The sequence below is a fragment of the Protopterus annectens genome, chromosome 12.part0, assembly GCF_019279795.1.
Source record: "Protopterus annectens isolate FY-2018-M chromosome 12.part0, PAN1.0, whole genome shotgun sequence".
In the NCBI taxonomy this organism is placed as follows: Eukaryota; Metazoa; Chordata; order Ceratodontiformes; family Protopteridae; genus Protopterus; species Protopterus annectens.
In genome coordinates this window covers 193,288,086-193,300,855 of record NC_056746.1, presented here as the reverse complement: position 1 = coordinate 193,300,855, position 12,770 = coordinate 193,288,086, and the positions used below count along the sequence as shown (strand labels likewise).

Here is a 12,770-nt window from a genome sequence, read left to right as displayed (position 1 = left end):
ACTGTCCGCTCATGATTGGCAGTGGAGTTTAACAGTGCCGAGTTGCCAGCCCGGCACCCAACCTTCCACAGAAGGCACACACACGCACACACGCACACACTCACACCTAGGGACAATTTAGAGTGTCCATTCCACCTACAGCATGTCTTTCGGATGTGGGAGGAAACCGGAGCACCCGGAGGAAACCCACGCGACCACAGGGAGGACATGCAGACTCCGCACAGAAGGCACCCCAGCCGAGAATCGAACCAGAGAACCTCTTGCTGTGAGGCGGCAACGCTAACCGCTATCTGAATAAAGCCTAAAATAAAGAGGGAACAAAGGCTCAAAAATATAAACAGAATTGAATTATTGCTCTTATAAAATTACAAACTTGCTTAAATAGGATTTGTGATAGCATGTATTTTCTGAAGGAAATAAAACTTTGAAATTCAAATCTATGTCATAATATTAATAATAAATAATAATAAAAATAATAATAAACATATGTCATTATTTAATGACACCAGTCTCCAATGACAGGTGACAAACCAGACGTTTTAGGAGTAAAGAACCAAACAAATAAATACCTGGATATTTTTCTAAACTGATATATTTTGGATATAAAATGCTTTTTCTAACACCATTAACATGTACAGCAAGTTTGAAACATTAGTAAGAGGAACTATTCTACATCAAAAATACATATAGAAATAACATAGTAATAAAATTTTCCAGACAGCCCATTCTCTAAGTGCAATAATGCCATCCAGGGTGTGTGTTATCATGGAAATAACGCCCTTCCAGGGCTGTAGAGGTAAATAGAACTGGTTAATTAATTCATCAAAAGAACATTTTATAAGTAAAAAAAACCAACACATTTTAAACATCATTTGAGGGATTTATTTGTAATCTGTTGGTAAATGTTCCACGTTTGTACCATCTGTTCCACATTAAGAGAGGTATTGTTCCTCATTTTTGAGATGGAAGGTGGACAGCCACGATGCTTAAATCATAACATTTGAAAAGTATGAGATAGAATAAGGATAACTCTGAGATAAAAATATATATATATAGCAGAAAACTATGCCTGCCTTCCTACACCAGGTTTCCTCCTCCAGCTTGCATTCTTGCACACCTTTTTGGCACCTGTCATCAATAACCCCGCCCACTGGACAGGTGTCATCCGTGATCCCGTCAGAAGTTCCCGGCCCTCTTTACTGCAACATGACTAGCTGCCACTAGATTTTTTTTTGTCTGCACGTGATAAGTACTGAGTTTAGGAGCTGAAAATGCAACTCGTGGAGCGGAACCCTCCAGAGCTACCACGCGGGTGGTTCCATACAGCAAGGTGCATTGTTTACTAAGGTGACGTCGCTAGATCCGTCCCAACCCGGAAACGGTGCGGGGTGGGGGCAGTTTAATGTCCAGCTAAGTTTATTGGCAGTGTATGTTGTGAGTTCGACACTGACTGTTACTCATAGTATCATCTTATCAGAGTGATGCTGGTGCTGTCACAGTGACAATGAGACGGATAGTAAGCGTCCCAGTGATTAACCCCATATTTTTGCTGGCTGTTGCTGAATTTTGACGTTGTGGTTCTCCTTGGAGATGCAAGTTTTGGAAGTTTGTAGTCAACTGGTACTGACCAGTATACTGTTCATCACAGTTCAGCCTGATCGGATGCAGGTAACACTAATTTCCACCGTTCTGGTTTTGATTTTAAGCTTTGTCTTGACATGTTGATTGTTTTGTGCATTGTATTGTGTGATTGTGACATTTTGATAGACTTGCCACTCGACGTATTTTTCCTGTGAGGAGGTTCTAATACACATGTTGTTCTGAAGGCAATATGTCAGGTGTAGATGGATCATGTTGTATATTGCTTACAAAACTGTTAGTTTTGCATGCTTTTGACTATATTTCAAGCGTGCTGCTTAGTCTCAAGTAATTTAAGTGCACCTTGACAACGGACAGTACTATAGAATATTTATGTAGCTAAGTGTACCAAGCATACCTCTTGCCCTCCGAGCACTAACATCATAACACTAGCTTTTAAAAATCAAAACAGGGAGTCAGAAAGAGGAGCACTTTCTTATTTTTCACAATAAAACTGCTTTGTATAGTAGATACTGTATAGTTAGGGATGGTGAAATATTTTGTATTGGCTTCGTTTATAAATTTAGTAAACTAAGTACCTGTAAACAGGGTTGACTTTATGAGGAACGTTATACTATGAGGAGGAAGGCAACATCTGAGTGCCAAAATCATAGTGCCATGGCTAAGTCATAACATTTCAGATATGTGGTACCAAGATGTGGAAATCATCAAACTTGGCTGATTATTTCTCAGACTGACAGTGAACGAGGCACTCATTCACAGATGTGAAATCATGTATTATCTTTTAACTTTTTTCTTGTGTTATTTCTGAAGTCTCTGTAAAGATGTAAGGCAGTGCAGTAATTAGCACTGCTGCCTCAAAGCTCTTGCTTCTCCAGTTTGGTTCCTGGCTGGGTGCCTTCTCTGTGGAATCTGTTTGCCATATTTTGTGTTTGTGCGGGTTTCACTTGGTGTTTTGGTTTCCTCCCGCATCCCAGTCACATACTGTTAGTTGAGCTGGTGGTCCTGCAGGAGCATGTGCAGTGTGTTTGCTGTGTGTCCTGTGATGCAGATATGTCCTGTCCAGTTTTAGGTCTCAGCTTTATGGCAGCCAAGTGCTGGGACATGCTCTGAGTCTACTTCATACTCGACTAGGATGAAGCAGGTACCATAAAAAGAAAGAATACAAAGTAGTAGACCTAGTAGAATAGAGATGGGTACATCTGTGTATTTTAGGTTGCAGATGTATAAAGTTTAGCACTAAGATTATCCCGGAAAGACTATTTTTCATAGACAAATGTATCATTGATGGTGTCTGCTAACTAAAATGTTTGAAAAAGCAGATGTATAAGCTGGTCTGAGACTGACAAATGACGACCTTATTTACACATTTCAGTTATTTCCTAGTGATGATAGTTTTGTCACATAGGTCTGTCTTATTGTTGACATTACTCAGTTTAGATCTCACAACTCAGTAAAAAGACTGCTGCAGAGTTTAACTTTGCATAAATATTAAATGATGTGCAACAGGAAATGTTAGTCATAGTCAAAATGGAAGAGCCATAATACATTTATTGTTCATGCTATTAAATACAGGTAGCTTATTTTTCTCCTTAATTCCTTTACATAAAACAATACCAATGAAAGTGAAATAGTTATTGTATGATTATAATACAGGACATGAAATATAGCAGTACATGAATTGACAACAACGAAAATGCATGCAACAGAAAAATAATCCTGATTGTAGTCTGCATGATACAGAAGATGCAGGAAGTAACAATAGCAGTTCTAAATTATTCTTTAATGAAAATATGGAAAACGGACCCCACAACTTTGTGTCATATGTAGAACAGTAACATATTGATGCAGTTCCCATTTTCCTTTGGTCAGCTTAACTTAATATTTGCATACTGTTAAGAAATGTGTGCAATATATATATTTCTCTTTTAAATCCTAGATTGTGCTAATGCAGAGTATTATTTATAAATCTCTTATACTTTGTGCAAGCCCCTTAATTCCTGCCTTGTATAAGAAAGCAAATGGGGGATCATGGTGGACCACCTCCACCACCTCTAGACTATTAATGCACCCGATACCTAAGTATTTGTGATAGCTGGAGTCCATGTGGTGAGCCTGTTGAGTCCAAATATTAGCCTGGTATTTAGCAAAGATGGTTAAGGTTATGGGCTGTTAATGAGTTGCTGCTTTGTATAGTCCAGAGTTTGAGTCACTGTGCCACCATTTGCCCATTGTGTGACTGTGATCAAGTCAACTAACCAAACAGTGCTCTGGGTCATTCGGGAAATTAGACAAGGCTCTTCAATGGTCTCATGAACCACATGCCTATTAAAAAGAAGTTATGTTCTTACCATAACGTTCCATGTTAGTTGTCTTCTTCTCGCCTTCTTCTTGCTGGATGGGTTCGGAGCCAACCTCGGCTCCGACTCGGCCACTCTAAAAGCTCGAGAGTTGGTTCCACCGGCTCGAGGCTCCCCTTATATCCCACAATGCTAGGCGTGAGTTACCTCAGATCTCGTTTGTAAGCTAGGCCCAGCCTATAATAGTAATAGAATAATTAGTAACAAAGTCCACCTCTATAAATAAGGGAGAAGAGAAAGGTGACCTACATCCTGATCCAGGAAATATGCACAGCAGAGCATATACCTAAAGTACAGAGGTGGTAGAAAGAGAGGTCACAATCACAACTCCTCTAGGTCTGTCCAGGCCAGGGGGCAGGAGGGTGGGGCGCAAGAAGAAGGCGAGAAGAAGACAACTAACATGGAACGTTATGGTAAGAACATAACTTCTTTATGTTAAGTTGTCTATCTCGCCTTCATTCTTGCTGGATGGGACCGCGTCCCTAGCACCTTGTCCCGGGTGGCCTAACGGAACAGACTCCTGAGAACAGTGGAACCAAAGTTAGCTCTATGCCTAGAAGCTAAATCCAACTTATAATGAGAAATGAAAGTGTGAGGAGTAGCCCAAGTAGCCGCTGCACAAATGGTGTCAATAGGCAGTCTGTCTTGGAAGGCTAAAGAAGTAGCCAAAGCTCTGGTGGAATGGGCCTTAGGTTTATTAGGCAGCTTTTGGTGTCTAATTTCATATACAAGGGAAATCAGAGATGTTAGCCATCTAGATAATGATACCTTTGAAACTGAAAGTCCCTTTCTGCCTTCTGCATAGGAGACAAACAGCTGGTCAGATTTTCTGAATTGTTTTGTTCTATCCAAATAGTACCTCAACTGACGATGAACATCCAGCCAGTGTAACTTTTGTTCAGACCTATTGGAATATTCTGGAAAAAAGACAGGGAGGTCAATGCTTTGATTTAGATTTGACGTCGAGACTACCTTAGGCAAAAAGGACGGGTTCGTTCGTAAGGATACCCTGTCCTTATGAAACAATAGATAAGGAGGTCGACAGCTGAGTGCTTGAAGCTCTGAAACTCTTCTAGCTGAAGTAATAGCTACCAGAAAGAGAGTCTTCCATGATAGCAATTTTAAAGAACAGGAGACTGCAGGTTCGAAAGGGGGAAGAATCAAAGAAGTAAGAACTAAATTTAGGTCCCAAGGAGAAGGAGGATTTCTTATAGGAGGTCTGAGAAGAAAAACTCCTTTCAAAAAGGCTTTACAAAGCTTGTGGGACATTAAGGCAGATTCAGAAATACCCACATGAAAGTTAGAAATAGCTGCCAATTGAACTTTAAGAGTAGAGGGAGATGAACCTGCATGGAAGAGTTCAGCTAGAAAATCAAGGACTATTTGGATGGAAGCAGTGAAAGGATCCATGTCCCTTCCTTGAGCCCAATATGTGAAGCGTTTCCACTTACTCAAATAAATCTTCCGAGTGGAAGATTTATGGGAAGCTATCAAAATATCTCGAGCAGTGAGATAATTGAGGAAGCCTGGCTAAGGTTGGAACTGGAGGAACCAAGCAGTGAGGTTCAGAGAGGGGAGGGAGCGATGCAACTGACCCGACTGATGGATCAAAAGATCTGGAACTAGGTCCAGATGCCAAGGTCGCTCAATAGAAATTGATGTAGAAAGGGGAACCACACCTGTCGAGGCCAGTAAGGAGCAATGAGGATCAATGAGGCCTTCTGAGCGATAGCTTTCTGTATCACTTGAGAGATTAGTGGGAAGGGAGGAAATGCATACAGAAGTCCCCGGGGCCAAACTTGGACTAGAGCGTCTCTGCTGAGTTGGCCTGGTAAAGGGAATAGAGTGAAATATTCTCTGCACTTGCTGTTTTGGGGAGTAGCAAAAAGATCGCAGCAAGGCTGACCCCACTTGAGGAAAATTTCTCTCACAACAGAGTCTTTCAGAGACCACTCGTGAGGCATGAGGATAGCTCTGCTCAACTTGTCCGCAATTTGATTGGACTTCCCGGGGATGTGCGTTGCTATCAGAAACCGCTGAGAAGAAATCGCCCATTGCCACAATCTGAGTGCTTCTCGACACAGGGGGTAGGACCTGGTTCCGCCTTGTTTGTTGATGTACCACACTACAGACATATTGTCTGTCTGGATTGCAATCGTTCCCAAGGGAAGAGAGTCTTGAAGGGCTTGCAACGCTAAAAGCACTGCTCTCATCTCCAGAACATTTATGTGCAAGTGGCATTCGTTTGGTTGCCATGTGCCCTGGACCGTCCTGCCCTGATAATGCCCCCCCCCACCCGATCAGGGAGGCATCCGTTGTCAGAGTAGCAACCGGAGGGGGTGGAACAAAGGGTCTTCCCAACAAGAGCTGAGGGGAAGACATCCACCACATGAGATGATTTCTGCATGCCTGCGTGATCATAATGGTGTGGGACATTGGAAGTTGCTGGTATGACCATTGTGTAAAGAGCATCCATTGAAGGATCCGCATGTGGAATCTGGCTAATGGAAGCAGAGGTATGGCCGCCATAATTCCCAACACTTTCAGAACTAACCTGGCTTTGATTCTGTTGTTGTTGAAAAGGAGTGAGACCAGTTTGTGTATGTCTGTTATTCTCTGATGTGTTAGTCTCACAGACATGTCTACTGTGTCTAGATTTGCGCCTATGAAGGTAATAGTACGACAAGGCGACAAAACAGACTTTTCGCAATTTATTGAAATGCCTAACTTTTGACAAATGCGAAAAGTGTAATCCCTGGCCATCAGAAGGATATGCTTGGTGGGAGCTGTGAGGAGCCAGTCATCTAAATATGGAAACACCTGGAATCCTTGTCGTCTCAGGTGAGAAGCTACCACTGCCATGCATTTGGTAAACACCCGGGGGGCAGTGGTGAGACCAAAGGAGGGCAGGGCCCTGAACTGAAAATGACTGGTTCCCAGCCTGAAGCGGAGGAATCTTCTGGAGCGTCTGTTCATTTTTATGTGATAGTACGCATCCTGAAGGTCTATAGAGCACATCCAGTTTCCTTTTCCCAATAGGGGAAGGATGGATTGCAGCGTGACCATCCGAAATCTTGTTTTCTTGACTGATCTGTTCAAGATACTGAGATCCAAAATTGGTCTCCAGTCCCCTGTTTTCTTTGGAACTAAAAAGAACCTTGAGTAGATTCCGGATCCTTGCTGGTCTGCTGGAACTGGCTGAATTGCTCTTTTTGCAAGCAGTTTTGAAATTTCCAAAACCGCTAGATCCCTTTGAGCGGTGGAACATCTGGAAGGGATTTTTTTGATTGGTTCGAATGCGAAGAAAGGGGATAGAATAGCCTTGAAATGACGGAATGTACCCATTTGTCTTGAGTCAGGGATAGCCAGGCTTCTGGGTACAGTGACAATCTTCCCCGACTCCCTCCGAAGGTGGGCAGTCGGGCAACACCTCAGGGATGCTGAAAGGGCTTATCAAAAAGGGCTTCTCGTTTGCCCTGTTTCTGGAGCCCCTGCCTCGAGGGCGTCTACCATTGTTATTCCCGCCTCTGCCTCTGGCGGGGAAACGACTTTGTGCGTCAGGCGAAGTCCCTTGGGATTGTTTACGGAACCACATTTTCCCACTTTTCTGGCCTTTGGGGTAAGGCCTAGAAGGAGTAGAAAAACGGACTCCGACGGCAGAAAGAGTCTTGCCATCAGTCTCGCACCTAGTCAAGGTTTCTTTCACTTGAGGACCAAAGAGAGATGATCCATCAAACGGGGAGTTAGTGAAAGACGTCTTGAAGGGGTCCGCAAAATTGCATAGCCGCATCCAGGCATGCCTACGTAAGGCCACACCTGTCCCTGCAGCCCTACTCGCTCCATCAGCCGCATAAGAAAGGAGGCGCATGGAGGAGTTGGTTATGGAGTTAAGGGTAGCCAGCTGAGTGTTCATCTTATCTTGAAAACCCGCAGCTGTAGGGTCCTTCAACATGTCACTCGCTTCTTCAATCAAGTCCCTTTGAAGACGAGTGAAATGGCACAGGTAGTTCAGCGAACGCATAGTAAATGTCGCTGACGAGAACATCCGCTTCCGTACCTGTCCATGGACCTAGATTCCTTGTTAGGTGGATGGACAGGTACTGAAGGATCAGCTAGTTCCTTCTTAGTGGCAGCAGCTACCACCATAGCATCCACAGAAACTCCTTTTGTCAAGAACTGTTTGTCTGCTGGTGCCGTTATGAATTTTGAGGGTCTCCTGGGAGTGGGGTCCACTGAATCAGGAGCCGTCCATGCCTTTAGCTACCACCTGCATGAGGGGGTCAAAGGGGGGAGACACCCAGGAGGTGGAAGGACGAGAGCCGAACGCCTCAAGGTACACAGATTCATCCTCCGAAGGGTTGAGGGCTGGCCAATTTCCCCTCTGTTTGAGGATTTCGAGAATGTCTGCAAAGGAGACATCTTCAGAAGGGGAACGGGGGGAACCCTCGGAATCATCTAAATCTGTGTCAGATGTGATGGACTCAGGTGAGTCAATGTGTTTCCTCTTACACTTCCTCTTCCGAGGGGGCTCTTCTGCCAAATCAGGAGAGGCCTCGGAAGAGGATGAAATCCCCAGGGGGTTCCTGAGGAGCTGGCTCTCTGCGGTCCGGGATGAGGGAGTGAGTCGACTTGACCTGAGGCACCGTAGAGGGAGGGGCGGACGGAGCCGACTGTGGAGTAGAGCCAGGCTCTAACACACTCCGCATGACCTCGAACGCACCCCTGTCAGGCAAAGCCAGAGGTCCCGCTCCGAGAAGCTGAGAACCGGCCTCGGCACCGACAGTGATGGCTCCGAGGCGATGTCGGAGCCGAACTCACCAGGCCCGAAGCTCCGAGAGGAAGAGCGGGGTCGGACAAGGGTCCGATGCCACTCACCCCCTCGGAGCCGACGAGGGAAGTCCGGCGCCGAGAATCCTCAAAAGAAGAAATCGGAGCCGACGACGGGCCGAAGACACCTGTATCGGCTCGGCGCTACCACAGTCTCGGTTCAACGCCCGGCCCGAGCTCAACGGAGTCGGAGGAGGAATATATTGATGGACAGGGGCAGGCATCGACTGATGAGTCGGGCTCTGCAGCATTTGGGCCAGTGCCTCGGACTTAAGAAGTCGACTCACTACCCTCTGGAGGTCATGATCTGACAGCCTCGATGACCTAGAGGAGTGAGATTTATGGCTCCGTTCAGACAGCAGAGGAGATGCTGGAGCCGAATGAACGGAGCCAAGGGATGGTGACCTGGATCTTTTCCTAGATGTTGGCTCCGAAGGTCTGGTCGGAGCCGACAAGGGAATTTCTACTACCTCGGCTCCAGCCGGAGCCGAGGGAACCACAGAAGCTGTAGACTCATCGGCTCCAGCCGGAGCCGATGCAGACATAGGTTTTGTAGCTTTAGGTCTCGGCTCAGTAGCTGGAGCCGAGGACCTAGAAGCCTTAGAGGGCTTCCCAGAGACAGAAAGGGAATCCTCAGGCTTAAGTAGACCCCTTAGGATCAACTTATTCTTTCTTTCCTGCAGGACCCTGGGGCTGAAGCCGTGGCATACAGCACAGGAGTCCTGCAGGTGCAAAGGCCCCAGGCAGTAGACACAAGAAGTGTGACCGTCTGTCAGAGACATTTTCTGACAGCACGCATCACACTTCTTGAAGCCTGAGACCTTTGTGTCTTTAGACATCCTAGACAAGAAAGTGTAATCACACACACTCAATCAGACACACTGATTACACTAATCTTATTTTTAAACTCAAAAATAAAACAATTAACTAAAAGTTTAATTAAGAGCAACACACACACACCACTAGGGGATGGAGAAAGGCCAGAAGGCCCGAGAGAGAACTTTAAAAGTTCTTGTGGGAAAAAAACAGGATTTTCCGGAAAACAGGGGTAGAAATCCACTACACTAAGGGAAATATATTTAAACTTAAAAATATAGGGTTTTAAGTATTCTAATTTTACAGAAATACACTTACCAACAAGCCGGTAGAAAAACCAACACCTCGATGCTGTAGCGGCAAACGAGATCTGGGGTAACTCACGCCTAGCATTGTGGGATATAAGGGGAGCCTCGAGCCGGTGGAACCAACTCTCGAGCTTTTAGAGTGGCCGAGTCGGAGCCGAGGTCGGCTCCGAACCCATCCAGCAAGAATGAAGGCGAGATAGACAACTTAACATTTACCTGTAACTGTAATCTTGGAGTAACAGAATTGCAGTCTAAGACTGAAGTTTGTTGGATTATTTCTTCTATTCCAACATACAGGTGTCTCAAAGTCAATGTATATAAATAGTAAGGGTATGGGGAGTATAGCCCCTTATGTCAGGGTTAAACACTTGAAAGGTATGTAACAGACAGTTCTAGAATTTGGCATTTTTATTTAATTCGCAGTGTTATGACTTGCAGTAATGGTTCTTGCTCTTCTAGTAGAGAGCCAGGTATAAGATTTTTGAATATATTTTCTACTGCTGGCAGAGAATTTTAGGACATCTAACATCATAGTATGCAAGCTACCAACCTGTTAGGGCATAATGTGCCCCCTTATCCTTGTCCTGGATATATGCAATAGCCACCCCTTCTCCTCCACTTAGGGATGGTCAAAAATGTCCCTACTCAAATGCCTGAACTCCTGATGATGACTGAAGTGTTTGCCCCCCCCCTCCACCAACACCAAGCATGGTGTACACAATTTTAAGTTCATTGCTAGTCTTGCTTTGCAACTCTCTGCAGTCTTAGTCTGTTTCCATCCTTTCTCATATGTATTCTGTATGCACTCAGACCCCTGGTGGTGTCCTGCTCCAGGAGTAAGAATGTATCCTAATGCGTAACCCCTTCCACTTATCAGTAAGTTCAGTCCTTCTCAAGTGCCCTTTTAGTTAAATGCTTAATATAAGAATGCAACAAACTCTAAGCCTTAAAGAGGCTACCTAGGAATTTGTGCCTGATTGATGTAATCATGCGCACCATCCTCAAACCCGACACCAACTGAACTTTAAAAACAGACAAGAGTTGTTGGTTGTCTAGTTTCTAACATATGCAAATTCTGAATCTTACCTGCTGTGTATTTAAAACTGTCAGTCATATTTTTAGATGTAGCAACAGGCAAATCATTGAGGGAACTGTATTTCTTGTCTGTCTTGCATGTGATAGAAAATTAATGCCAATTATGGTAGTCAGTAATTCATTTTGAGACATTTGCATATATGTCAGGATTACCTCACTTCTGAGTAATGTGTGCAGCTCAGAATACAGTCTCAAAGCTTTAAGCTTTTTCTTGTAATGAAGATGTCATTTACCAGAGATCTGCCTGTTGTAGTTTTTTTATTTATCTCAAGCCTTTTCAATGAATTGAAATTAAATACACAGACTTGTCTGCAGTACTTCATGCAGGGCTTTATTAATAACCTGGAAAGAGAGAAAGACAGATCAAAACCTTTTCCTTCCTACTGATGTCTGTCAAAATACTGAAACATTACCTTAAAACAGTCAATAAGTAGGTGTCAAACCTATGCTGGTCATCAAACACAATTCCAGGATCCTTCATTGTGTTGGGCACCATGATCATTTCTCAATTTATTGTTACCTGTAGCAAAGTAGAGCTCTTTGCATATAACTATATTAAAAATACGGAGATTTTACAAGCTATATAATGAGTCAGATAATTTTTGTAAAACCTGTTGCTCTTTTTCATTTCTTACTATGGCTCCAGCATTGCCATAATCAGCAAACTTATTGGTCCATATACCTTCACCAAAGGGAAAAGAAGACATAAATAAACCAAATAGAAATTGTACCAACACTGGTCCCTCTGGAAGACTCACAATGACTGTTCTTTCATTTGATAATCTTTTTCTTACCCTGACTTTATTTTTTGTGTTCAGTAGCCATTACTCAACCCACATGATAATATACCTGTTAATGCTGAAAAGTCCTATAACCTAAATGATCTTATCATGTGGAGCCAAGTCAAAGGCCCTTGACAAATCCAAATAAACCATATCCACAGGTACTCATATTTCATGAATGAACACAATATTATAAAACTCAATCAAATTACTCCGTCTTGACCATCCAGAAACAAGTCTATGTAGTGTAATATTTATTAATTGTCTGCACAGTTGTTAAAACAAGGGAAGAATAACTCAAAAGCATTGTCAACAGTACTTGTTAAACTTGTGGGTCTGTAATTAATTACACCCCAGAACTATTTACCACCCTTAATGGACAGAAACATCTGTAAACTAATTCCATATTACCGGGGCAAATTCAGTAGACAGTGTTCCATGAAACAAGTGAGTTAGCTAAGGAACTAAAACTTAATCATTTTTTTTTTTTTACAGAAAATAGTCTTTCAATCCTTAATGACCTGTTGCTATATTTGATCATTTAACAGCCACTGCAGTGATAACAGTCCTCCTTTTAACCCGCATTTTCTTTGGCATTATGTGTCTAGGAGACAAAATATGACATTGATTTTGCCTTGGTCTATAATGGAAGTGTTATCAATGTTCAAACTTAAAAAAAAAAAATATATATATATATATATGTATATATGCATGGTTCCATAATTATCTAACTGGAAATCAACAGGCTGTTAAATGGTACCAAGCTCTGTCTTCCCTTCTGCCAGTCAATATTGCCAGCCCAGGCATTCATAGCCATGCTAGATCTCAAAGAGGCCTACCTCCACATTCCCATAAAACCCTCTCACAGAAAGTACTTTTTACTGGGCCCTGTTCTCACTTTCAATTTACAACCTTGCCCTATGGTTTATCTGCACCCAGGGTATTCACAAAATGCCTGGCCCCAGCAATAGCCTATTGCAGAA

At 43.4% G+C, this 12,770-nt stretch overlaps 1 protein-coding gene across 1 annotated transcript in view; it reads left to right on the top strand.

Annotated features, from left to right (window-relative positions):
* Window positions 1-886: 886 nt before the first annotated feature.
* Window positions 887-12,770, top strand: part of ERN2 (endoplasmic reticulum to nucleus signaling 2) — an 886,535-nt gene continuing 874,651 nt past the window's right edge. The window contains exon 1 of the mRNA XM_044089233.1: window positions 887-1,668. Coding sequence (XP_043945168.1) covers window positions 1,591-1,668 — 78 coding nt within the window. The 5' untranslated portion in view covers window positions 887-1,590. The remainder of the gene's footprint in view (window positions 1,669-12,770) is intronic.